This window comes from Natator depressus, chromosome 8, assembly GCF_965152275.1.
Source record: "Natator depressus isolate rNatDep1 chromosome 8, rNatDep2.hap1, whole genome shotgun sequence".
NCBI classification, from domain to species: domain Eukaryota; kingdom Metazoa; phylum Chordata; order Testudines; family Cheloniidae; genus Natator; species Natator depressus.
The window spans coordinates 83,474,307-83,497,970 of NC_134241.1; the positions used below are offsets into that span (position 1 = coordinate 83,474,307).

The 23,664-nt window shown below is 43.3% G+C and overlaps 1 protein-coding gene and 1 long non-coding RNA gene across 4 annotated transcripts in view; one reads left to right on the plus strand and one right to left on the minus strand.

The window, feature by feature from the left end:
* The first annotated feature begins 2,912 nt into the window (after nucleotides 1-2,912).
* Nucleotides 2,913-23,664, plus strand: part of SLC44A5 (solute carrier family 44 member 5) — a 181,215-nt gene continuing 160,463 nt past the window's right edge. For 2 of the 3 annotated variants that reach the window (XM_074961514.1, XM_074961516.1), the window contains exon 1: nucleotides 3,056-3,229. In XM_074961514.1, coding sequence (XP_074817615.1) covers nucleotides 3,193-3,229 — 37 coding nt within the window. In that variant the 5' untranslated portion in view covers nucleotides 3,056-3,192. Of the gene's footprint in view, nucleotides 3,230-23,664 lie in introns of all 3 variants that reach the window. The other variant, XM_074961517.1, reaches the window with a different exon arrangement.
* The window catches only part of LOC141992918 (uncharacterized), a 64,266-nt gene continuing 50,245 nt past the window's right edge, over nucleotides 9,644-23,664 (minus strand). Inside the window, exon 3 of the long non-coding RNA XR_012640690.1 lies at nucleotides 9,644-9,696. This is a non-coding gene — a long non-coding RNA (uncharacterized LOC141992918). The remainder of the gene's footprint in view (nucleotides 9,697-23,664) is intronic.

Here is a 23,664-nt window from a genome sequence, read left to right on the forward strand (position 1 = left end):
ACCTCCCCTCTCACCCCCAATCCCATGTTCAGGGCCGGATTAACTCTCCTGTGGGCCTGGGGCTATTAGATTTTGTGGGGCCCCTGTATACAAGTCTTTTTCCTAATTTAAAACAAAATGATCACAATTATGGCATCGAAGCTATTAACGCTATACTCAACTTGCCTCTTAATTAACATAAAGCCATTGTGTGGTTACATTTCAGTCTTAAAACATGTAGAATATAGTAAAGTTAATTCAAAATAGCCGACTTCTTATCTTAGAACAACTGTTATATGAGCTTCTGGGAAGGAGTTTGGGTGCAGGAGTGGGCTCCAGGCTGGGGTAGAGGGTTTGGGTGCAGGAGAGGGTGAGGGGTGCGGGCTCTGGGATGGAGTTTGGTGCAGGAGGAGATTCTGACCTGGGGCAGGGTGTTGGGGTGCAGGAGGGGCTGTGAGGTGCAGGCTCCATCCAGAAGGTGCTTACCACAGCTAGCTCCTGGATGGCATTGCAGCAGGGCTCAGGCAGGCTGCCTGCCTGCCATAGCCCCATGCTGCTCCCAGAAGTGGTTGGCTGCTGGCAAGTCTCTGTGCGCTCCTGGGGGGAAGGGGGACAGTGTGTCTCTGTGCGCTGCGCGCACCCACAGGCACCACCCAAGCAGCTCCCATTGGCTGGTTCCAGGCCAATGGGAGCTGCGGGGACAGTGCTGGGGGCGGGGGCAGCACACGGAGCCACCTTTCCCCCTTGCCAGGGGCCGCAGACACATGGCAGCAGCTGGCTGCCTCTGGGAGTGGCATGGGGCCATGGCATGCAGGCAGCCTACCTGAGTCCTGCTGTGCCGCTGGACTTTTAGCAGCCCGGAGACCACGATCGACTGGCAGAGGCTCCAGGATCGACCAGTTGATTGCGATCGGCGGGGTGGTGACCACTGAATTGTATATAATTACAAATTAATTTTTGCAGGGGGCCCCCCTTAGTCTGAGGCCCTTGGCTGCAGTCCCTAAAGCCCCTGTGTTAATCTGGCCCTGTTCACGTTCTGGGCCCCTCTCCTTTGAGAGAAAAGTTCTTCACATTGCCAGATAAACCTGCCCTAGGCCTAAACTAAATTCAGATTTTTGGAGTAGGAATTCAGCCCTTCTCTAACTTTTCCATTTTCTTACCATTAAAGGTGGTTATGCTCTGAAAAGTGACTTTATAAATGGTATAGGGCTCCATGTTTACTGTCTCAGTGATATTCAGACTAGCCTTGCTCAGTTTACTTGTAACAGACACATAGACAACCTTTTTAATTGGGGGGAAGCAGAATTAATTAAAGGACACATCAGATTGGAGAACAAATTGCAGCAACTGCACTTTTGCATGATATCAGGTTGGAAGTGAACATGTCGAAGACGAAGTGGATGCGGAATGAGCATTGTGTAGAAGGAATCATCACTGTAAATGGGAAAGAAATCAAGGCGGTCAACAAATACATTTATCTGGGTCAGCAGCTGAGCAGAGACAACTCATTCGAAGGGGAATGCAGTAGGAGGTAAAAGGTGGGGTGGGCAAGTTTCAACAAAATAAAGGCGTCTCTAATGGATGATGAACTGCCCATGAAGAAAAGAAAAGAACTGTTTAACTCCATGGTTCTGTCAGCAACGATATACAGAGCAGAAAGCTGGTCAGTAACGAAAGTGGAGGAAGAAAAACTCGCTGTCACCCAGAGAGCAATGGAAAGGAGAATGTGTAAGACATTGCTCCGTGATCATATACTGAATGAGGAGATCAGAACGTGTACAGAGGTGACCGATGTAGTGCAGGCAATATACAATGCAAAGCGAAGATGGGCGGGTCATGTAGTCCACAGGCAAGACAATAGGTGGACAACCCGCATCAGTGACTGGATTCCCAGTGACCGCCGGGCAGACCAAAAACGCGCTGGGCCAATCCCATGACAAAACTCTGGCCAGAAATTGAAAGAACGTGCTTGCAAGAAAGTAGAATGGTGTGGCATCGACTTGCATTCGTGCAGGGACGGACAAGGACAAGCCGGACAAAGGTGACGTAGGTGAGAATTAAAAATAAAATAATATCTGTTGAATATCTGTTCATGCTCCTTCTACCTCTCCAGACACAGCTGTCTGACTTGTGGTAAGACACAACCCGGCCTTCCCAGACAGGCATCAGCATGAGGGGAAAGGACAGCTCCATCATGGCATAACAAACTGGATGCACCCAATGAAGTGAACCGTAGCTCAAGAAAGCTTATGCTCAAATAAATTTGTTAGTCTCTAAGGTGCCACAAGTACTCCTTTTCTTTTTGCGAATACACACTAACACGGCTGCTACTCTGAAACCTGGAGAGGAAACTTTCCAAGGGCCACTTGCCAAAGGCTCAAGCAACAAACTGCTGGTGAGTTCGGCATAGTTTCTATGCGTGGCAAAAGGTCTCAAGAAACAGTCTGGCCCTGTGGACACCACACAGCTTGCAAATCTTTCCCAGAGGCGCTCTTCCGACGGGGAGAGCGCTTCTTGCTGTCCTCAGCCGAACCGATTCACCCCGATCAGCAGCTCAGCTTCCGGCCTCCACCTGAGAAGCCAGATGGGCTTTTTGTAACTTCCATCCTGCTAGTGCAACCTCCCGCGCCCTACAAGGTGCATTCAAGTTACGCCGCTACCTTCCTGTCCTCGCTCCCCCGAGGGAAGGCCCCGCACCCCTGCTCAGGAGTTGCCAAAGTTCTGGTGGCAGCAGGAGCCAGGCTGCGGTAGAAGTTAGGGAGGCTGCTTTTTGCTGGGGGGGGGGGGGGAGCGTGCGGCGCTCCCCGGGCCGCCTGCGCGGTGCTGCTGCATGGGGGGGGGGAGCGCTGCGCGCGGAGTGGGGGGTCCGCGCGCTGCAGGAGGTGTCACACGCAGCCCCCCCCCCCAGCCTTTGGAAGGCCAGCCCGGGTTGGCTCCCTCAGAGCACACACAGCTCCCCCGGCTCCCTCGCGCCTGCCTGCCGCTGCCGAGACGCCGCCCCCGCGGATTCGGCGCAGTGGCGGCTTGGCGCCCAGACGGGACCAGAGGGGTCAGCGTTGGGCGCAGGAGCTGGGACACGAGCGGCGGCGGCGGCGGCAGCAGCAGAGCGGAGCCCAGCGCCAGGCTGCCCGGCCGCCGCTGCCTCCCATGCCATCGCAGCAACAAAGAGCGCGCTGAGGAGCCGGGAAGAGGCGCGGAGGGCAGTGGGCGAAGATGGCCAGGAAGGGGGGAGCCTCCGCCTCTCCCTACGGTAAGCCATCCCCGCTCCCCCGCCGGGAAAGGGGCGCCGGGCTGAGCGGGCGCTCGGTGCATGGGGATGGGGCGAGCCGGAGCCTCCGTCTGGCCTGTTTACATCGCGGCTCCAGCAAGTGAACAGCCGCCGCCGACGCCGCAAGAGTTTGTTTCCCTCGGCAGCTCCCGGGGGCTGGGCCCCCTCGGCGCCCCCCGCCCGCAGCGAAGGGGCTGGGGCTCTCCTGCCTGCCCCTGGCGCGGGGGGAAAGGGGCTTGGGAGCAGCTCCCTCCCCGCGGCTGGGGGGGGGGGGGGCTTGTTGCAGCCTCCTCGGGGAGGTGGGAAAGTTGCGGCTCGGTGGGCGCAGGGCTGCGGGCGAGCGGGGGCCAGAACTCTTCGGAAAGCCGCCTCTGCCCCCCGGGGCCGGAGCAGGTGCATCGCCGGCTCTGGGGGGCTTGTCTGGGGCGCAGCGGTCCGAGCGTCTGCTGCAGGGAGCGGGGCAGGGGCAGGTGGCCTGGGGCAGGGGCAGATGCCCTCGGGCGGCGGTGCAGGGTGCTCAGTTTAGGGGGGATCCGGAGCCTGGGATTGGGCGGCGGGGGAGGGGGTTGGCTTTGGGGCAGGTGGTGTGCTGGGGAGGGGAGCACGGGGCTGGGGCTGGAGCATTGGATTCGGGTTGGAGTGGTGGGCGCGTGTGGACAATATTTTGGAGCTGGGGGTGCGGGGTTGTGCACACAGGGTAGGGGTGACGGGGGTGCGATTCGGGGTGCAGAGGTAGTAGGATTCCGGGGGTGCGGATACAGGGCGCTGGCACTGGGTGGCTTCGCAGTGGTCTGATTTGGGGCATAGGGGAGTTCTGGACAGAAGGATGCTGTGGTTGGAGGTGCAGAGCCTGGAGCCGGTGTACTGGGACTCAGCGAGCCGCTTGTCTCCTTGCCCGAGTCCTGCCAGCCGAAACGTCGCTTCCTCCAGCAGAAGGTCACCGGGGGGCACAACTTTATCTCCGTGCTTGAGCGCTGCTTTAATTGCTCCTGAGTAGCTAATTCATTTGCGGCAGAAGAGAAGGTTTAGCAGGCTCCTTAATCTGTTTAAAGGCGTCTCCATAAAACCAAGTGCAGTTTTCCTGTTCCAATTATGCGTGAGATTTCCATGGCAAAATATTTCCCTCTTTAATCTGCAGAATGAGCAGAAGCCTCTTAGAAACAAGCCTCCTTTTCTCTGCATCCCAGCAGGCTGGTCACACTCAGAGATCATTTACACTAAGGGACATACATGGAAAATAAAACTATTGCTTTGGTGTAACATGCATATTGTGTGACATGGCTATAACTCAGAAAACCCAATTTTATGATTTACCTTTGTGGACTAAAACTTTATAACTATATCTGTTTAATCAAAAATTGACAATTTGAGTTATTTACGCTGAGGCCCTGAAGGACCACAGCTGGTTAGTTTTCCTTCAGGGAAGTGAATGGTAGCCTGAACAAGCACCTGATCCTTTAGTGCTTCCCCAGTAGTGGGTGTTTTGCCTGAGAAAGGTTTGCAGGATGAGTCTAAGCAAACCAAGGAATTCTTTGCAGAAAGGGTGATATAAACAAACCTCTCAGGGGGAAAACCCTCACCAGAAATCATAGAACTCCAGGGAAGAAATTTATGTTTCCAAAATATTGACTAATACCTCTGAAGTTATTTAACTCCTCATAGAGCCTGATCCAGAGAAGTCAATAGTTTTGCAGTTAACTTCAGTGGTAATAGTCTCCAATGCATAGAAAAGCAGATAGAACACTCATCTGAAGGATCACAGAAACAGAGTATTTAGATGTGGGAAAACAGCTGGTAGATAGAATTCATACTCCTGTAAGTGCAGCATAAAATTCCCTCGCTTGTAATCAGGAAAGCTCTGCTTTGAAAATAAATGGAAAGAAGACTTGGAAACTGTATTGTGTTATCACACAACATTGTTTTAGCTTCATTTTAAAAACATGTTACTTTGGAACATCTGCAGTCCTTTAGCATGATACTACTACCTGTAGTTATATGGAAAAATGCATTTGGAAAAATGTCTTGTATTTCAATTTGTAATTTTTCAGAACTACAAATTGAAATATAATAACGAGAATATTTGCTGTTTTAGCAATTTCACATTCATCATCATTTTTTCTTTTTTTAATCTCTCTGTTTGCATGTGCTTATTTTCTTAGAGGTACTATGTAGCATGTGCCTCCTAAGCAGTCATCAGAAATAATTACTTTAATCTTATAGTGAAGCAAAGCAAGTTTGAATTAATCTTTCTACCTTACTGGCCTTATACTATGAAATAGTGCAAAACCTTCTAAATTCAGGATCTGCAACATTGTATGCTTCTACATGAAATTGCTATAATAGTCACTCACCATCTCAGTTGTTTTTTCTGACTCTGCTAATAGTTGGCTATTTACCTGCCCATTAATATTTTTTTTGAAGGAGTAGGTGCCCTTAGCCTCTCTTCTTGGAACCCTACTTCACCAGACCACTGTTGGTTTTATTATTTTATAAATGACAGAGGCAAACCTTTCTCAAAAGCTTAAATCCATTGACTTCTGGCATCAATTGAATGCCTTAAAAGAGATATCTTAAGTCAGATTCCTGGCTGACAGCAGACTGCAGGCTCCCTGGACAGCTTATTAGCTGTCTCCTTCTCCCTCTGAGCTAACACGTTCTCTAACTGATGATGGGTTACTAGATTTGGAATGGCTGATGGAAAGCCAAGATACTGGACAGTGTCTGGATGGCTATTGGAGTGAACATAGCTTGATAAAAGGCTTTAGTAAACATGCAGACTTTTTTTTGGGTGGGATTGGGGTCATCCTCTTCTAAAAAATACAGTACATCTTTTTAGCCATATTGTTTCTCTGCATACACATGAAGGGACTATAAGATCATCCTTGGAAGCAAGCTGCTTATTAGCTTTCTAAATCCAGGTAATAGGATTCATTCTTCCCTAGAAGAGCTGTAAGCTTGCGACAGAGAAATGTGGTTTCTTGCCCCCAGAATGGAGAAAATAGGAAGGGTTTATCAAGAACAGTGATGCTGACTTTATCACGGCTCTCTCTCCAGCAGAGATTTTTTTCAGTGTGAAAGGGAAATACCTGTTCCCTCAGGAAAAAAAATAAAAATCTTTCAGTTGCTATCTTCCAGTGGAAAGATATCAAGATGAAATGGAATACAATTTTTCCATGTGTAAAACAGCAGTTACCCGCCTGCGGGGCCTCCTCCCCCCATACTTTGGTCTGGTGTTGGATCATCTCATAGAGAAGATTGCCACTGAAAGTGAAAAACAAAGAAATTCCTGAGCACTTGCTTTCCCATCATAGCTTAATACTGAGTTTTTAAAAAGCAAAACAATGAGAGAGCTTTTATTTTTATAATAAATCACTCACATCTGTCACTGGACTAATTCTTGTTCTTGTTGAAACCAATGGCAGAACTCCCACTGACCTCAGTGGTGCAGGATTAGGCCATTAGCAATGCCAAAATTATGTGTTTGTGCCGTCACAGTTATTTCCATAGTAACTAATAGTGAAATAAACCTTAGATTATAACATCACTGAAGAAATGGTCTGGGGGAGGAGAATACAGAATTTAAAAAATCTTGTTTCAGACAATATTTTCGTAAGTAACATTGATGAGAGGATATATATATATATATGGGCCAATCTTTATTATTTTCAATTCACCTTGAGTTAGTCCTCCCCCCTTTTTTTTTTTTACATCTGCAAATGGCAGGGAGCAAGTCCTCTGAGGCAGTGACTGTTGTCTTTGTTATTTGTTTGTAGCCTAGCTCAACGTCCTTGATTGAGGTTCTTAGGTACAATCATAATGCAAATAAATATTAATAATAATTTAGGTTGGTTAGATATGTAAAATCTGCTTGTTTCTCTAAATCAGTCACCTAAAGTGCACTTTCAAAGTGCCTGTGCAGTTGTGTCTCAGAAACTGCAGGTGCAAAATGAGACACCACTATTTAAAAATATGCATCAAAAGTACGGTTCAATAAACATCACCCTGTAGAATCTTACCTCTTAGATCAGGGGTGGGCAAACTTTTTGGCCCAAGGGCCACATCGGGGTTGCAAAACTATATGGAGGGCTGGGTAGGGAAGGCTGTGCCTCCCCAAACAGCCTGGCCCCCGCCCCCTATCTGTCCCCTCCCACTTCCCGCCCCCTGGCTGCCCCCCTCAGAATCCCTGACCCATCCAACCCCCCCACTCCTTGTCCCCTGACCTCCCTCCTGGGACCCCCACCCCTAACTGCCCCCCAGGACCCCACCCCCTATCCAACCTCTCCTTCTCCCTGTACCCTGACTGCCCCTACCCCTATCCACACCCCCGACCCCTCACAGGCCCCTTGGGACTCCCACACCTATCCAACCACCCCCTGTCCCCTGACCCCCCCCCAAACCTCCACCCCATCCAACTGCTCCCTGCTCCCTGTCCCCTGACTGCCCCCCCAGGACCCCTTGCTCCCTGCCCGCTTACCATGCCGGAGCCAGCCACGCTGCTGCGCTGCCCGGCAAGAGCGGCAGACCAGAGCGCTGGCAGCGCAGCACGCTGAGGCTGCGGGGGATGGGGGGGAGCGGGGGAGGGGCTGGGGGCTAGCCTCCCTGGCCGGGAGCTCAGGGGCCGGGCAGGATGGTCCTGCGGGCCGGATGTGGCCCGTGGGCCGTAGTGTGCCCACCTCTGTCTTAGATCATCTAGTCCATTTCCCTGCCAATGCAAAAGTGATCCTATTGTACATTTACTAATCTTTCCCCTGGTTTTAGAGTTCCAAAGACTAATAGACATCACTATCATTACTTTTTCTTGAGAGTCAGACTACATATTCTCTTAAATTTCATCCCATTACTAGTAATACCTATGTACTAAAACAGTTCTTCTCCCTTTGTGGTATTTACACTTCAACAGGCAGGTGGCAGGCACTTCAAGGCTGAATCTCCCATCATTTCTTAATTCACTGGCCAAATTCAAATATGATATAAGTGAGCGCAATTCCACTAACTTCAATGGATTTGAACCTTATAAATTATCTAAATTTGGTCCATTTTATCTAGGGCTTCCACTGTGTATGGTATGTCAGATAAATCAATAACTCTTTGGACACCACTGCAGTACATAAGTACAAAGAGTTCAGGTATGACTGAATTTTTCTGATTTGTATTGACTTAATAGAGGTTATTCACCGTGGAATAAACTTGGGAGGTGGGAGAAGAGAATTCAAAAGGTAGCAACTTACTTTGTGTACTGTTGTTTAATTCGTTTTTTATTGCAGATATTTCTTTTTGAATAAGAACTTTCTCCCTTAGTACCTCACTTCATATTCTGTTTGATCCTTTGGTGAAGTCTTGATCCTGCATGTGTTAACATTTCTTTCTCTTACTATCGAAATGAATTTAGGCATTTAAACTTCACTGTAGGATCAAACAGGAGGAGCATATGGATTTTGAGGACACAAACATTTGTTCAAACTGTCATTTATTTTATGATTAATAACAGTAGCAAGGAAAATTATGAAAAAAACACATGAAAGGTAACTAGATCCAAGACTTAATGTAACTTTTTATTGTTTTTTCCCCACTATGAAATTCTGTGTTGAAGAATCTAAGGATTGGTCTACACGGGGGGAGGGGGGAGAGATCGATCTAAGATACGCAACTTCAGCTATGAGAATAGCGTAGCTGAAGTCAACGTATCTTAGATCGACTTAGAATCACTTACTTCGTGTCCTCGCTGCGCGGGATCGACGGCTGCCACTCCCCCGTCGACTCAGCTTCTGCCTCTCACCCTGGTGGTGTTCTGGAGTCGACAGCAGAGCGGGGATCGATTTATTGCATCTACACTAGATGCAATAGATCGATCACTACCCGCCGATCCGGCAGGTAGTGTAGATGTGGCTTAAATGTTATTTTAGCATAATTATTTTTGGGTAGGAACATGAAAACATTATGTAATAAATACAATCATATTAAATAATTATTTGGTATCTTTGCTTATGTGTTACAAACTTTATTCACTGTATGAGGTAATTATAAGCAACCATTTAAAGCTATATACACATATATATTTGCAAATCCATTTAATACTAAAATGTCTGATCTGATTATCATCTAGTGAGACTTACATTTATAGTAATCATTCAAAGAAGAGGAAATAAGTTGCAGACTTTAAGTGCCTTATTTTCAGCTATAATGTGTGTTTCAGAGAAATTAGGAAAGATAACTTTACATTTGTACATAGCTGCTTCCTCTTGGAGTCTTTCAAGAGAGAAATAACCACATGGCAAATGCTGTTAAATTTAGTGGACTGAAATATTTTGATGATTCTTGGCAGAGAAATACTCCCGAAACCAAATCCTCATCTGGTGTAAATCAGAGTAGCTTCACTGAAGTTTTGCCTCCAGGTCTTCATACATGTTGTGAGCAGCTAATATCCAGAGATGTGTCTGTCTTTTCTTGCACTTGAAGTAATGTCGAAAGAAAGATTAAAAAGCAATCCAAGGAAAAATTATCGCAAGGCTGCATCGTTAGCAGACATGGCATTACTGTAACATAATATTTAAAAAAGGAGTACTTGTGGCACCTTAGAGACTATCAAATTTATTTGAGCATAAGCTTTCGTGAGCTACAGCTCACTTCATCGAATGCATTCAGTGGAAAATACAGTGGGGAGATTTATATACACAGAGAAGCAAATACTCACCAACAACCACACACCACACAACAGAACCACTAACCCAGGAACCTATCCTTGCAACAAAGCCCGTTGCCAACTGTGTCCACATATCTATTCAGGGGACACCATCATAGGGCCTAATCACATCAGCCACACTATCAGAGGCTCGTTCACCTGCACATCTACCAATGTGATCTATGCCATCGTGCCAGCAATGCCCCTCTGCCATGTACATTGGTCAAACTGGACAGTCTCTACGTAAAAGAATAAATGGACACAAATCAGACATCAAGAATTATAACATTCAAAAACCAGTTGGAGAACACTTCAATCTCTCTGGTCACTCGATTACAGACCTAAAAGTGGCAATTCTTCAACAAAAAAACTTCAAAAACAGACTCCAACGAGAGACTGCTGAATTGGAATTAATTTGCAAACTGGATACAATTAACTTAGGCTTGAATGGAGACTGGGAGTGGATGGGTCATTACAGAAAGTAAAACTATTTCCCCATGTTTATTCCCCCCCTCTACCCCAAACTGTTCCTCAGATTTCTTGTCAACTGCTGGAACTGGCCCACCTTGATTATCACTACAAAAGGTTCCCCCCCTCCCCCGCCCCGCTCTCCTCCTGGTAGTAGCTCACCTTAAGTGATCACTCTCGTTACAGTGTGTATGGTAACACCTATTGTTTCATGTTCTCTATGTATATAAATCTCCCCACTGTATTTTCCACTGAATGCATCCGATGAAGTGAGCTGTAGCTCACGAAAGCTTATGCTCAAATAAATTTGTTAGTCTCTAAGGTGCCACAAGTACTCCTTTTCTTTTTGCGAATACAGACTAACACGGCTGCTACTCTGAAACCTGTCATAATATTTAAAACAGACTGCTCACTGATTCTTAACAGGCTAACTTTTCTGTACAGTCCTGCTAATTCTCATTAGCCAATATTGTTTATGAAATGCCCAGGAAATGCCATTTTGGTTGCAGAGTCAGGTGGTAAAGTCAGAACTGTGCTACTGTTGGACCTGGTCTTACTCCCATTGAAGCCAATGGCAAAACTCCCATTGATTAAAATGGGACCAGATTAGATCCATATTCCTCTCTTTTTGGAGGGAAGATCATAAAGAAGGATTTTTGGTGAGTTTTTGATTTAACACCATAGAGTTGGTTTCAACAGTAATGAGAAAATACTTTTTTGTTTTTGTTTGTGTCCTGTGCAATCTTAGTCCAGTTCGCGACAATTTTGTTAACATTTTCAGAATACCATAACTTTAAAACTTTTCTGAATTTTACCAAGTCTGTCGATACCCTGGGATGAGTCATGCTATGTGACACTTCAGGAAGATAGTTATGTTTGGGAAATTGCAGGGAGGGAATAGAAAATTGGACTCCTAGTATGGTATCATCAACTATTGAGCAGCTACTGCTACTCTGTAATGCTTTTGATAAATGGCTAGGGGACTTACTCATCTTAATTCAGTGGGGAGGGGGAAAGGATAGGGGAAAGGAGGTATATGTTGACATTTGTATGTCCACCTTGTTCAAAAGCATTACAATTTACCTCAAAGTTCTGTTATTTTTTGGAGAAAAAATGTTCTGTTCCTAGCTGACCATGTGTTTTTTATTATATACATTATTCATGTCTCTGTATGAATTCAACAATTAACCTGATCCATGCCTCTAAATGAGAGAGTTGTAGACAGTGAAAGTTCTCACAATAGGAGGAAATATGGCTACAAAATTAATATAGAAAAGTGGGAGAATACATGAAAGGAGTAATAACAGTTTAACACGTACCTAGGCAGTATCGTGAATTAGTGTACTAGACTTTCACCTCTGTGATGAAACTTTGGACAGTCACAAATGAAACTCTGATTTCCGATTGCAATTTTGCCTATTTAAGAAATAAACCCACAACAAAGTTGTGATATGTGCTCAGGAGAGTTTCCAGGCTGGATTTATGGTGGTGTTGCAGTGCAGGTCATAATTAAGGTGCATATGGCAGAACTATGCGGGGACCCTCACACAGCACCTGCCCACACAATACATGGCTCTAGCTGGAAGTTACTATCATTTCAGCTTCATAAGCATTAAATGAACTCTCACATTGGGGAAAAAAATCACAAGGCCATAAATTATATCGGATGTGGGTTTGCTGATCCTTAAAATTAACATGAGTAAGATCCCTATCTGCTATAAGTATGAGAAATGCTTAATCTCAGAACAGGATTAGGCCCTAGATTAGGAGACTGTACCCCTAATTAAAACCAATTAACTATTGGCTGGTTGCAAATTCTGAGAGTGCTCATTAATTTTCTTGTGCCATGGCTGTGTATCTGACAAATCTATTACTTAGACTATGGAAATTCTACCCTTAGTTTGTTTTCTTGTGCTTATGTATTCCAAAGTATAGAAGTATGAAGCATCATTCACTGAATAATCTACATTATCTAGAAAGATTTAAGAATTAAATACCAGTTTTTCATGTTTTGCGTTACAGTTTTGTGGCTCAAATTTGCACCCCTTACAGTCAATAGGGAATTGTGTCAGAGGCTTCAGTGAGAACAGGATTAGGCCCTCGATTATCCTATTTTTTCCTCACATGAGTTAAATTAAATGATAGTATTGAAAAAGGCAAAGTTAAAGAGACAAATCCCTCACAGAACTGTGTGAGATTAGACACAATGGATTGCAATTGCTTTTTAGAGAGATTAGTCTATTGTGTAAATATGTATTTCAGGACTGTTAAAAGAATGGATTATGTAAATATATATTTAAGGACTTTAAAAATGCATCATATTGACAGAGCCTACTGTAATAGGGTATCATGTAAATATGTGTCTAGGGAATTTTAAAGACATGTATTGTTACACTATTGTGAATATATGTATTTAGGATTTTTATTTTTTAAAAACACAGATTATTTACCCAACAGAACATAGAAACTTTTTCAAAGGCAATATTGTTTATCATGTAAATGCATAGTGAGGGCAATTTTTGAAACTTTGGTTACTTGATAACTGTAACCTTTTTAGTCTATTGGGCAATTGCGATATTTCAGGAATTTTTGTGTCACTGTCAGTGGTATTTTCATGGCCTTTATGGATACTCATTATGGCCCTGATCTTGTAAATGGTTAAACACGTTGATAACTTTACTCACGTGAATTTTCCCATAAACTTCAATGAGACAACATCCCTGAGTAAAGCTATGCATGTATGTAAGTGTTTGTAAGATCCGGGTTCAAAAGAGTTCTTGATATGGTACAAGTAATAGCCTAAATAACTTATTTGCCACATCAGACAGCAAACCTCTTAAGGCCAAATCCTGTTAGCTTTATTTATGACAGCAAGTTTGCTCATCTTGTTCACACAGATATCCCAGCTGAAGTCAGTGTGACATCTGATGGACCAAATCTTAAGAAGCACTAAGTATTGGATTAGGTCCCATGTAAGTAAGGAAAAAGGATTTGGCTCATATTGCAGAACTTATAATGAGCCCAAATGGATGTTTTGTTTTATTTACTTTTGTTTCTTGAGCCAAATTTCTTATGCTAAATTTCAGCCCAGATAAGTCATAAAAATTCTATGTGAAAACAACTTGGGGCTGATTCTGCCACCTTTGCTCAGGTTGACTAGTGAGATCTTTACAAGCAGTCTCAATGGGGCCATTCACAGAGTAAAGCTACTACCCAAACTGAAAAAGGGTGGCAGACTCAGAACCCCTGGAAACTTGGAATTCCAAGTGGAAAAGCAGATAAAAACGTCATTACAATACACTTGCCTCAAAATACAGGTAATGCACAATTCAGCTGTAGTGGCTTATTTGTTGCTTAGTGATTTGTCTCACCAGAGTAAGCACAACACCACTGAAAGATCTCCAACAAGAAAAGAGAGTAGTGAGCTAGATTACTTTCTGATGGAACAGACTTGTGTCAGAACTTGTTATACTAACATGCAGGTGTTAATATATATTGGGGAGGAAAAATTGAATTCTCCCCTCCAAAATACTATTTAACTGTGATATACTGAAACAACAATCTACTGTCTTTACTCCCATTCAGGTCTGATACATAGATTGGAGCAGTTGCTCTCCCTGCACACTCTCCATATCAGTGTGGGTACAGATGATGTCACCACTCTGGAGGAAATTAACAAAATTGCAGCCTAAATGCAGCAGGCTCAGGCCTGCTGCATCTAATAGAACTCCTTGTATGATTAGCTCTTTGTATGGCATGTTTCAGCCTACAGTGGCGGTCTTTCTCTGAGCTGTAACCCTCTGAATATAAGGGAGTATACAGAAATGTCACCAGAGACATAACTGTAGCAGAGTTATAGTTAGTGCTGTTTTAATAACCCAATGGATTATTGGCAGTTCTGTCAAGCTTGGTGAATCCTTCCATTTAGCAATAGCTTGATTGTTCTCCCTACACTCTTTTCTTAACCTCCAGCTGATATTTCTCAACAAGACTGTTAAACCATTTATAGATCAACTCCTAGTGAATGAATCAGCATTTTGTTTTTTTGTTTGTTTGCAACAATATGATCACTTTTACTAGTCAAGCCAATACAAGGAAACATACAAACAGATGTAATGACTGCCACTCAGACCAACATATTTGCATATTTATTTTGCAAATAAATTGGTTAGTCTCTAAGGTGCCACAAGTACTCCTTTTCTTTTTGCGAATACAGACTAACACGGCTGTTACTCTGAAATCAGACCAACATGATCATGATGCAGTAGTGTGACTTAGAGCCTGACTGATTACTACTTGGCATGATTTTACTGTCTGCACTGTTGATGTGGCCGTGATGATCCCAAGATATTAGAGGGACAAGGTGAGTGAGGTAATATCTTTCATTGGACCAACTTCTGTTGGTGAGCGAGGCAAGCAGAAGAGCTCTGTGTGGGTTGAAAGCTAACCTCTCTCACCAACAGAAGTTGGTCCTATAAAATGTATTACTTCACCCACCTTGTCTCGCTATGATTTTACTGTGGTATACAGCTAGCTGTGGTCCACTCCTAGATCGTACATTGATATCTTTGTTTCCTGTTTGCAAAACCAGATACACATTAAAATGTAAAATAAAAAACAGCCCTGCCTCTCACCCTCTCGCACTCATACGTGCAGTGTACTTGTGTTGTATATCTTTAGAAGCCTGTTGGAAATCTCAAGACAGATGAGGTGGCTCATTCATACAATGCACAGGGTGAAACTGACAGTGCATGATATATGCATTTCTTCTATGTGAAACAGGCATTAAAAGAAGAATCACCTTTTTCCAGAATCGGTTTCTCCAGATAGATGTAAGAGTCCTTAGATTTTACTTTTATTTCCTGGGCAGGGAATGAGTCCTCTGAACACTGTTTCTTTCCCTTTTGTTTTTTCTTTTACCCACATCTCATAAGGCCCCACTTAACAGCAATTCTGTTCTAAACAGAAGAGGGCTGGACAGTCGTCTCTTCAAAGTCCATCAGCTCAGCTCTCTGTATGGGGAGGACTGCTAGAGTGAGGTTCTCCCTCTCAGAGCCTGAGCTGCCTGGCTTCAATAGCTTTCCTTGCCCCAGCCAGAGTGAGAAAAAGGGTTAAGCGCTTGACATGAACTCTGATTCTGTGGGAAGCAGTGTGTTTTGTTACCACTAGACCACTGGACTGGCTTGCTGCTTAAAAAAAACCAACCACACCACTGAAAGAGAAAAGAGGAAGTGGGGTCATAAATCCTCATACAAATGGAATGCAGTCACTGTGCCATAAGGGTGCATCTTCAGTAATAGTCGTGGATTTGTCTCATTTACCTCTTCTTTTATCAGATTTAAATACATGGAAGGCAGTGCTCATGCATTTCTAGGAAGCCAAGGTTTTGAAGCCTTACCTGGATTTACGTGTGGCTCAGGTCTTGTGTCATGGCTGCACTATTGTCTGCCTTCCACACCTAGCATTGCTAATAGGTTCAAAATGGAAGAGTGCACTACTCTACTTGGGAAATGGATAAAGTACATTTTTTTCAGACACAGAGAGTGTTTTCTTCTTATCAGCGTCACTACAGATGCAAGGCGTTTTCCACCAAGCTTTTGCAAAGTTTTGCATTTTTAAAATCTTTCTTGAAGACCTTGTCCTGTGAAGCAGTTGATGTGGTTTTAGCCCTAATGTCTTTTCAGTTTTCCTTTGCTGCTTATCTTTTGTTTTTGTGTTCTGTTGCAAACATGCATTCTTAGAAATAATAATACGTAGCATTTAGATGCTGTTTTCATGTTTAAAAACACTGGCCAGACTCTGATCTTGGTTTCACTGGTGTAAATCTGGAATTACTCTCTTGCATGACTCTAGATTTACACCAGTCTAAATGAGGTCAGAATCTGGCTAATTATCTGGTTAATCTGAGGTGAGAGCAGGGGTTTGGGAAACAGGAGAGTAGATTCTTTGTTCTTTGGATTTCTGAGTGTAGGTTTCCCGTCTGGTAATGTCGGGAGAGGAATATTTACCAAACTTTGTAAAATCAAGGAGGTCTGTGGAGGAAAGGTGCTGTGTAGAGTAAATGCAAAACATTGTGGGTAGGATTTTCAAAAATGTTCAACATTGGCTTAACTCTGCTCCCATTGAAGTCAATGATAAAACTCCCATTGACTTCAATGGGAGCAGCGTTAGGCTAATGAGAGATTCTGAAAATCCCACCCAATGTATATAGCTCATATGAAACCACCCACTTCTCAGTTATATTTCTATATACATACAATGTAGCATCTGTGTATTAAGCTCTTGCTCATACAGCTGCTTTCAGTTCAGCCAACTCTGTTATTGTAGCCCTAATGCTCTAAGCCAGTGGTTCTTAACCTTTACTGCAGCCCGCACCCCTTTGGTTCTCAAAATATGTTCTTGCACCCCTTATGAGAAATTGTTGAAGTAGGTCAGTTCTTTAAATCTAGATATATTTTTTGTTTGTATATTACAGTAATCGTTACAAAATGTATAATGTTAATAAGTACATAGGTTTGATGAAACAAAGTAGTTGTATTTACGTGCTTGTAATTAATTTGTGTTTTCGATGATTTACTTTCTAAAAAAATCTGGCATGTCCTGCACCCCCAGAAAGGGTAGCTCGCACCCCCAGGGGGTACGTGCACCTCAGGTTAAGAACCACTGCTCTAAATAGTTCAAGAGCCCAGGAATGTGAAAAAAATCACATTACCTAGACATTTTTCTGAGCAAATCTTGGTTTTAAATTTAATTCTCACTCAAGGTTTGTTTTAATGGTACCTTCCTAAAAATGGGAGGCTGTTGGTTGCAGTAGTTTTGGTCCTCTGTAAAATAAATTGTATAGCCTTAGCAAAAGTCCAAACTTGCACCATCTTCAATGGAACTCCTACATGTCCTTTTGGCTGTGAGCTAAGAGCCTGTTACTAATATTGTCACAACAACAACAAATATCTTTGAACACTGAGAATACCTAATGACTAATCAAAACATTTTGCAACATGCTTACTGGCCATATATAGCAAACATTCAAAATGAAATCCTGCATGATAGTTGTTGTTGGAAAAGTAGGGTATCAATTACTTTTTCAGAAACAGTGCACAGTTCATGGATGTTTGTACCCAAAGGCTGCTATTCAAGATAGGTTTAGAGATAAAATAGTTTGTTTTGTTTATGATAGGTAATTATAGCCCTTTTGTTTGATACTATTTTGAACTAATATACTCAATTTAGTCGGCGTGCTGAACATCTCTTTCCGGTACTTTATTTCTGTTATTGTGTTACTGTTAGTAAGCAAAACACTGGCTAGTTTCATGGTGGTCTGAACAAAATCCCAGGAGTAGGAGTGTTATGCAGGGGAAGTGTCTTGTGCTAGTTATGAATCTGGATGTGGTGAAGTAGAATGAAAAGTCTGAATTGTTTTAGTGCATTATGATGTGGAAGTTGCAGTTCTCTTTATAATGAACTTCAGCTTCTAATAAAGTTATCCTGTGGAGAAAAACTTGGCTTCACTTATGTAAGGGGTCTACAGAAGACCCACATCTGCTGGGGTATCTACAAGACTAACTGACAAACAATGGCAAGGCTGGGGGATACTTAAGGACAGTCTATATATCTTTCTACTTTAAAAAAGAGAGAACCCGTTTTCAGGACATGGCCAATGATCACCATCTGGCTATTTTGCTTGTATGTTGTACCCTTTACTTCTCTCCTCTGTCCCTCTCCTTGTTTTGCCTTTTTAGAATATACGCTTTTTGCAGCGGGGATTGTGCCTTCTCTTGTGTTTGTACAGTGACCAGCAGATTATAGATGCTATTGGAAACAAATAACAAATACTACAATCAGATGTGAAATGCGGTTTGTTACAATAAATTGGCTTAAAATGGCAAAAGCAAGTGCTGAATTACAGCATGGAGGTGCTGCTGATTCAAGAAAAGTTGTTTTGAATAGACACTGAGGGCTAGACTGTGGCATTTAACCACAGTTCTGCGTTGGTGCAGTCATACTGCCTTAGGGGGAGATCCAAGACGGATGAGGCCTTGAGGGAGTTTTCTTACCACCTCACCAGGGCCAAGGACAATCTGGTCCTAAGGTTTTAACTGAGGACAACTGTAACTAGATTTGAGCATCTCACCTATGAAAATGCAAACCTATGCAAGAAAACAAACAAAACTGCCTCATAAATAACCCACCTGTTCCATGAAACCTTTCAGCTATAAAGTCCATATGACACTCTTTTTGTTGCCTGTTGTGTCATGTGTGCTGATGCCTCCTGGATCGGAAGCTGCTACGGGATGAGGCCGTTTCAATCCTTATGCCACTATGCAGATAAATAATGTCAAAACTGGAATGGACAGTATTTCTTGGAGATGGCTAAGGACAGGGAGGATTTAAGTTTGTCTATTCTGCAGTGTGTTTCTGCCAGTCCAGTTCCCAGTATTTTCTAGTCTTTCTGTTTTCATTAGTTAACTGGCTTGCTTGCCTCCACGGTGGCCAGTTATGTGTCCTTATGCTTCAGTAGAAAGCATGTAGAGTAGCAAGCACAGGGCTCTCGTAGACGAATGTGGGTTGATTATGCTGCTTGCTCTTGTAATCAAATCATGCTCAGTAATCTATCTTCACTTGGATATGGAAGCACTCCATTTGCTGTGCACTCACTCCTGAAGTGTAAAGGCACATAGCCATCCACAGCTGCTCAACAGTGAGTGTCTGTTTCCTCCTGTTGCTCTGGTACCTGTTCCAGAGACAGGCAGACATATAAAAGCAATTGGCTAGAGTATATTAATTGCATGGTTTTTTTCCTATCTGGATATTATGCCAAAAAACACATGGGAGCCTGAGTATGCTTGATGGAGACTGTTATCCTAATACAATCAAAACAGAAGCATTGATCAGGATAACATAGATTGAATTGATTTAGAACCATTAAAACACTTAAGCCTGTGAGGTGGGTGATTAGTCTGTCTCTGATGTTATCGGCAGTCTGGGATTAAGGAAACATGATTATTCCTGTGCTTTTAGAAGTGAACACTAACTCTGTTCTCCAGTTCTTTACCTGTTTTATTTGTGTTACAGCAAAGGCCAACCAAAGCATAATATCTGATTTGGGCAATGCATGGATTGGTGGTTCCTAAACTTGATCATACCATGGCCAGACATCAGCCACAAGCAACTGGTCTCCCTTAGCTGAACTGCAAATTCTTTTGCACTGGTTCCCATGCTACTTCAGAGAAGGTGCTTCAGGAACTGGCACCGTGGTACTTTGTATATTTTTGCTGTAGGAGCTGGTGATAAAATGGCTGAGGAAAATCTTCTTGGGAGAAGGAGAGAATAGGACCATGATCACTTAGATAAAGGAATGTGACCTCCTTCAGGGTCATGGCCCACTACAGGCTAAGAACTGCTACACTGGAAAAAAGCAAACTAAGAGAGATGAGGTAATAATCGTATGCATGCCCTTTCTAAGGTTTCAGGATTACATATGATAAGTGATATTTCTAATAAATAGATAATGGGAAAGACTGAAGTTCACCAGAACCCACAAAGCCACCTCTTTCCCTGTCCAGAGTGGTGATTTCAGTCCACCTAATCCGAATAAATCACTCCTGTGCAATGCTCCACAGAAAGGTGAAAACCTGCAAGGTCCTTGCCAGAATACCAGACGGGGGAAGTTCCTGCAGAACTTCAGATTTAGCGATCAGTTTAATCCTGTAACAAGATTCAACATTATTAACCATCTAATCACACAAACTTCTAGATGCCATTAGTATCTAAGAAATGGCCTTCTTGTCTTCCTTCCATTGCATCCCTATAAAATGTATTTTGCCTTACCTCCATGGGCAATGGATTCCAAACACCAATTGATTGGGGCAAAAAGACCCCCTGTAAATTTAACCTAAACATTTGTTTTAATTTGCTGGTACGTCCATTTGTTGTTTCCTGTCATTGTTCAATATGAATATGTTGGTACCAAGTCTTTTGTGGTCCCCTCCTAAGTAGTTTATTCATTGCAAGAAAGCTTTTATCTTGCCTCTAGAATTTACCTTTACTTATAATAACTACAACCCTTATGAAAAAACATAACACCAATGGGGAATATCTCTATCAGGGGAAATCCCAGCAGGGCATATAGCTGGTGTAAAGGTTCTGTGTCATTCCTCAACAGGTTCTGTCACAGTGAGTCAGTAGGGGGCATGAGTGAAGTGCTGACAGGCCCCAGCTAATCCGAGCTGTTGACCAAAGAACTCTTGGGCCATAGGCACCAAGTGCACCTAGGACATCCCTGACTCTGCTCTGGCTTGTACTAGGGATCAAAGCAGCCCCAACAGCATCAAAATAGTGGAGTTGCAGAGAGGCATAAAGTCATTTCTGCCCCCTTGGTACCTTGGCTGAGAAGAACTCAGATGCAGCAATGAATCAAGCCCCTTGAGATGATTCTGCCCAAACAGTCACTTTGACATTTCAGTTCCACTCATGAAGCTAAGCTGAAGACATTAAAATATCCCTCCTCATTGACCACAGCCAATTGCTAAGTCATGGCCCAAAGGGAACAAAAACAAAACAATCCCACCACCAAACTTAGTATGTTTTCCAAAGAAGGGGGAAATTCTCCTCTGGCAGGAAGCCCAGTATATTTGTTTTTTTAAAACAACTTTTAAAAAATAATTTATAGTTTGACTGTCCAAGCACATACTTCCAGCATGGTCATGATGGGAATCTATTCCAGTCTGGGACTAAAATAACTTCCAGGACTGTAACTGTGGAGTAAGCATAAATTCCAGTGAGCATGCTGTTGCCTGCAGGAAGGGGAACTTTATATGAGCTTCCCAAGCTTAAGACCATAAGAATGGCCATACTGGGTCAGCCCAATGGTCCATCTAGCCCAGTATCCTGTCTTCCGACAATGGCCAATGCCAAGTGCTTCAGAGGGAATGAACAGAACAGGTAATCAATAAGTGATTCATCCCCTGTTGGCCATTCTGGCTAACAGAGCTAGGGACTCTTCAGAGCATGGTTTTGCATCCCTGCTCTTCCTGGCTAATAGCCACTGATGGACCTGTCCTCCATGAACTTATCTAGTTCTTTTTTGACCCCTGTTATAGTCTTGTCCTTCACAACATTCCACAGGTTGGCTGTGTGTTGTGTGAAGAAATGCTTCCTTTTGTTTGTTTTTAAACCTGCTGCCTATTAATTTCATTTGGTGACCCCTGGTTCTCGTGTTAGGAGAAGGAGTAAATAACACTTCCTTATTTACTTTCTCCATACCAGTCATGATTTTATAGACCTCTCTCATATCCCCCCCCCCTTAGCTGTCTCTTTTCCAAACTGGAAAGTTTTAGTCTTATTAATCTCTCCTCATATGGAAGCTGTTCCATACCCTAATCATTTCTGTTGCCCTTTTCTGAACCTTTTCCAATTCCAATATATCTTTTTTTTTTTCCGATGGGGCAACCAGATCTGCACGCAGTATTCAAGATGTGGGCATACCAGGGTTTTTATATATAAGCTTCTACCCAATGTGGGGTGCGTGTGTTTTTCTGTACAGCTTGACATGCAAAAGGAGGGAGAGATCTTGCTGAATCAGGTGGCCCGTTGCAGAACCAGTTGTGTGCAGCTCCTGTGGCCTTGCGCAAGTTTTTGTGCCATGAAGCCTACAAATATTTTTAACTGTATTAGGGTCCTTCATAATCAATGTATTTTGAAATAATTGAATACCTTGAAAAATGGCTCTGGTTCTTATTATTTGTACTGGAAGGTACAGTACAACGAATTGGTTTTTCATCACTTGCAGTTTTCCATGAGAGTTAGGATTTCTTGGACATGATCAGATTATTAAAAAGCAGCTGACTAACAAATAATGTAGCAATACAGGATTTATTTTTAGATTTTTGCATCAGAATAAGTAGTTTTTGTGCCGTTGCTTTGCTGGTAGCTGACAAAGGGCAATGAACTATATCTGTGAATACCCCCTTCTGTTGGTTTCAGTACAATGTGATATCTGTGCTAGCATCTAGACAGCAGCTACAAATAGCAAGAAGATAATAAATGTTATGTCCCTGTGGCCAACACACTTGAACTCTTGTAATGTTTATTCCAGTAAATAATTTGAAAGAATGAGAGGGATTTGTGAAGTATTGCGGTTTGAATAAACTGTAGATGGTATTATTTCTTAGGAGCAAATATTCTTCCTGGCATGCTCCCTTTAATTCTGGAAACAGAAAATTACTCTTGGACATAAAAGTGAAGAAAAGTTATAATCATGAGAAGTAGTTTATAGGTGGAAAAAAGTGATATATATATATATATAGTGTGCATGTACGTATGCATACATCATCTGTATTTGCTTCTCATTTATGCAATTCACATCCAGTAGAACCTTGCTAATTTGTACTAATGGGTGGGAGACCTTCGTGAATTACTGAATGTTGTGACAAGTAGAACATAGCAAATATTCCAAGCGGCCTACCTACCTGCATTGTGGGAGTCCCATCTGCAAGAGACTATTCCATTCAGGTGTCTTAAAGCTTATTTTGCAGTCACCAAGGCAAATTAGAAAAAACCCAAAGTGAATGTTGTGCTGGTGAAAGGCGCTCGTCTGTTTGATTCCTGTGTAATGAGAACAGGAAAGACCTCCCTTTCTTCAGAGGGGAAGGATTAAAAAAACACAACCCACGGGGATCAGCTGAATGGCTTGGGACAATGAAAAACAAAACAGGAACAGGGGTGGGTCACAGGTTCAAAAAAGAGATACAAAAGGGGATACCAAGCAGAGAGCTCCAGACTGTATCCACTGCTTTAAAAAGGTGAGAAGGAAATCAGTGGACGCTGCCAGTGTTTAATTTGTAATGAAAGAGGTGCTGAGGCTCAAGCAATTTTTTTACATTCATAACTGATGCAGCAAGCCCTGAGGTGCCAGGGCTATGAACTTCCAAGCCTAGAGGTGCCGAGGCTCAGCCCTGGCAAGCCCTGGCACAAATTAAGCACTGGACACAGCCCAAATGAACTGTGCCTGGATATGTGAGTTGAAAAGTGGAAGTAAGGAGGCCCCACAATCACAGCAAATCATACTGTCTCCATCCAGCTTCTTCTTCCTGTGCTGCTAGATGGCCACTTTGGCTAGTGCAAGAGGAGGTTGATGAGGAAGTCTCTGGGTTTAGTAGGGCAATGGATAGGGTGTGGATAAATAAAAAGTGGGGAAAAGTACAGCTGGAACTTCAGCAAGATGTTCTGGAGGTGATGGAGAAAGGGCTGCAACCTCGAGCACTGGAGATAG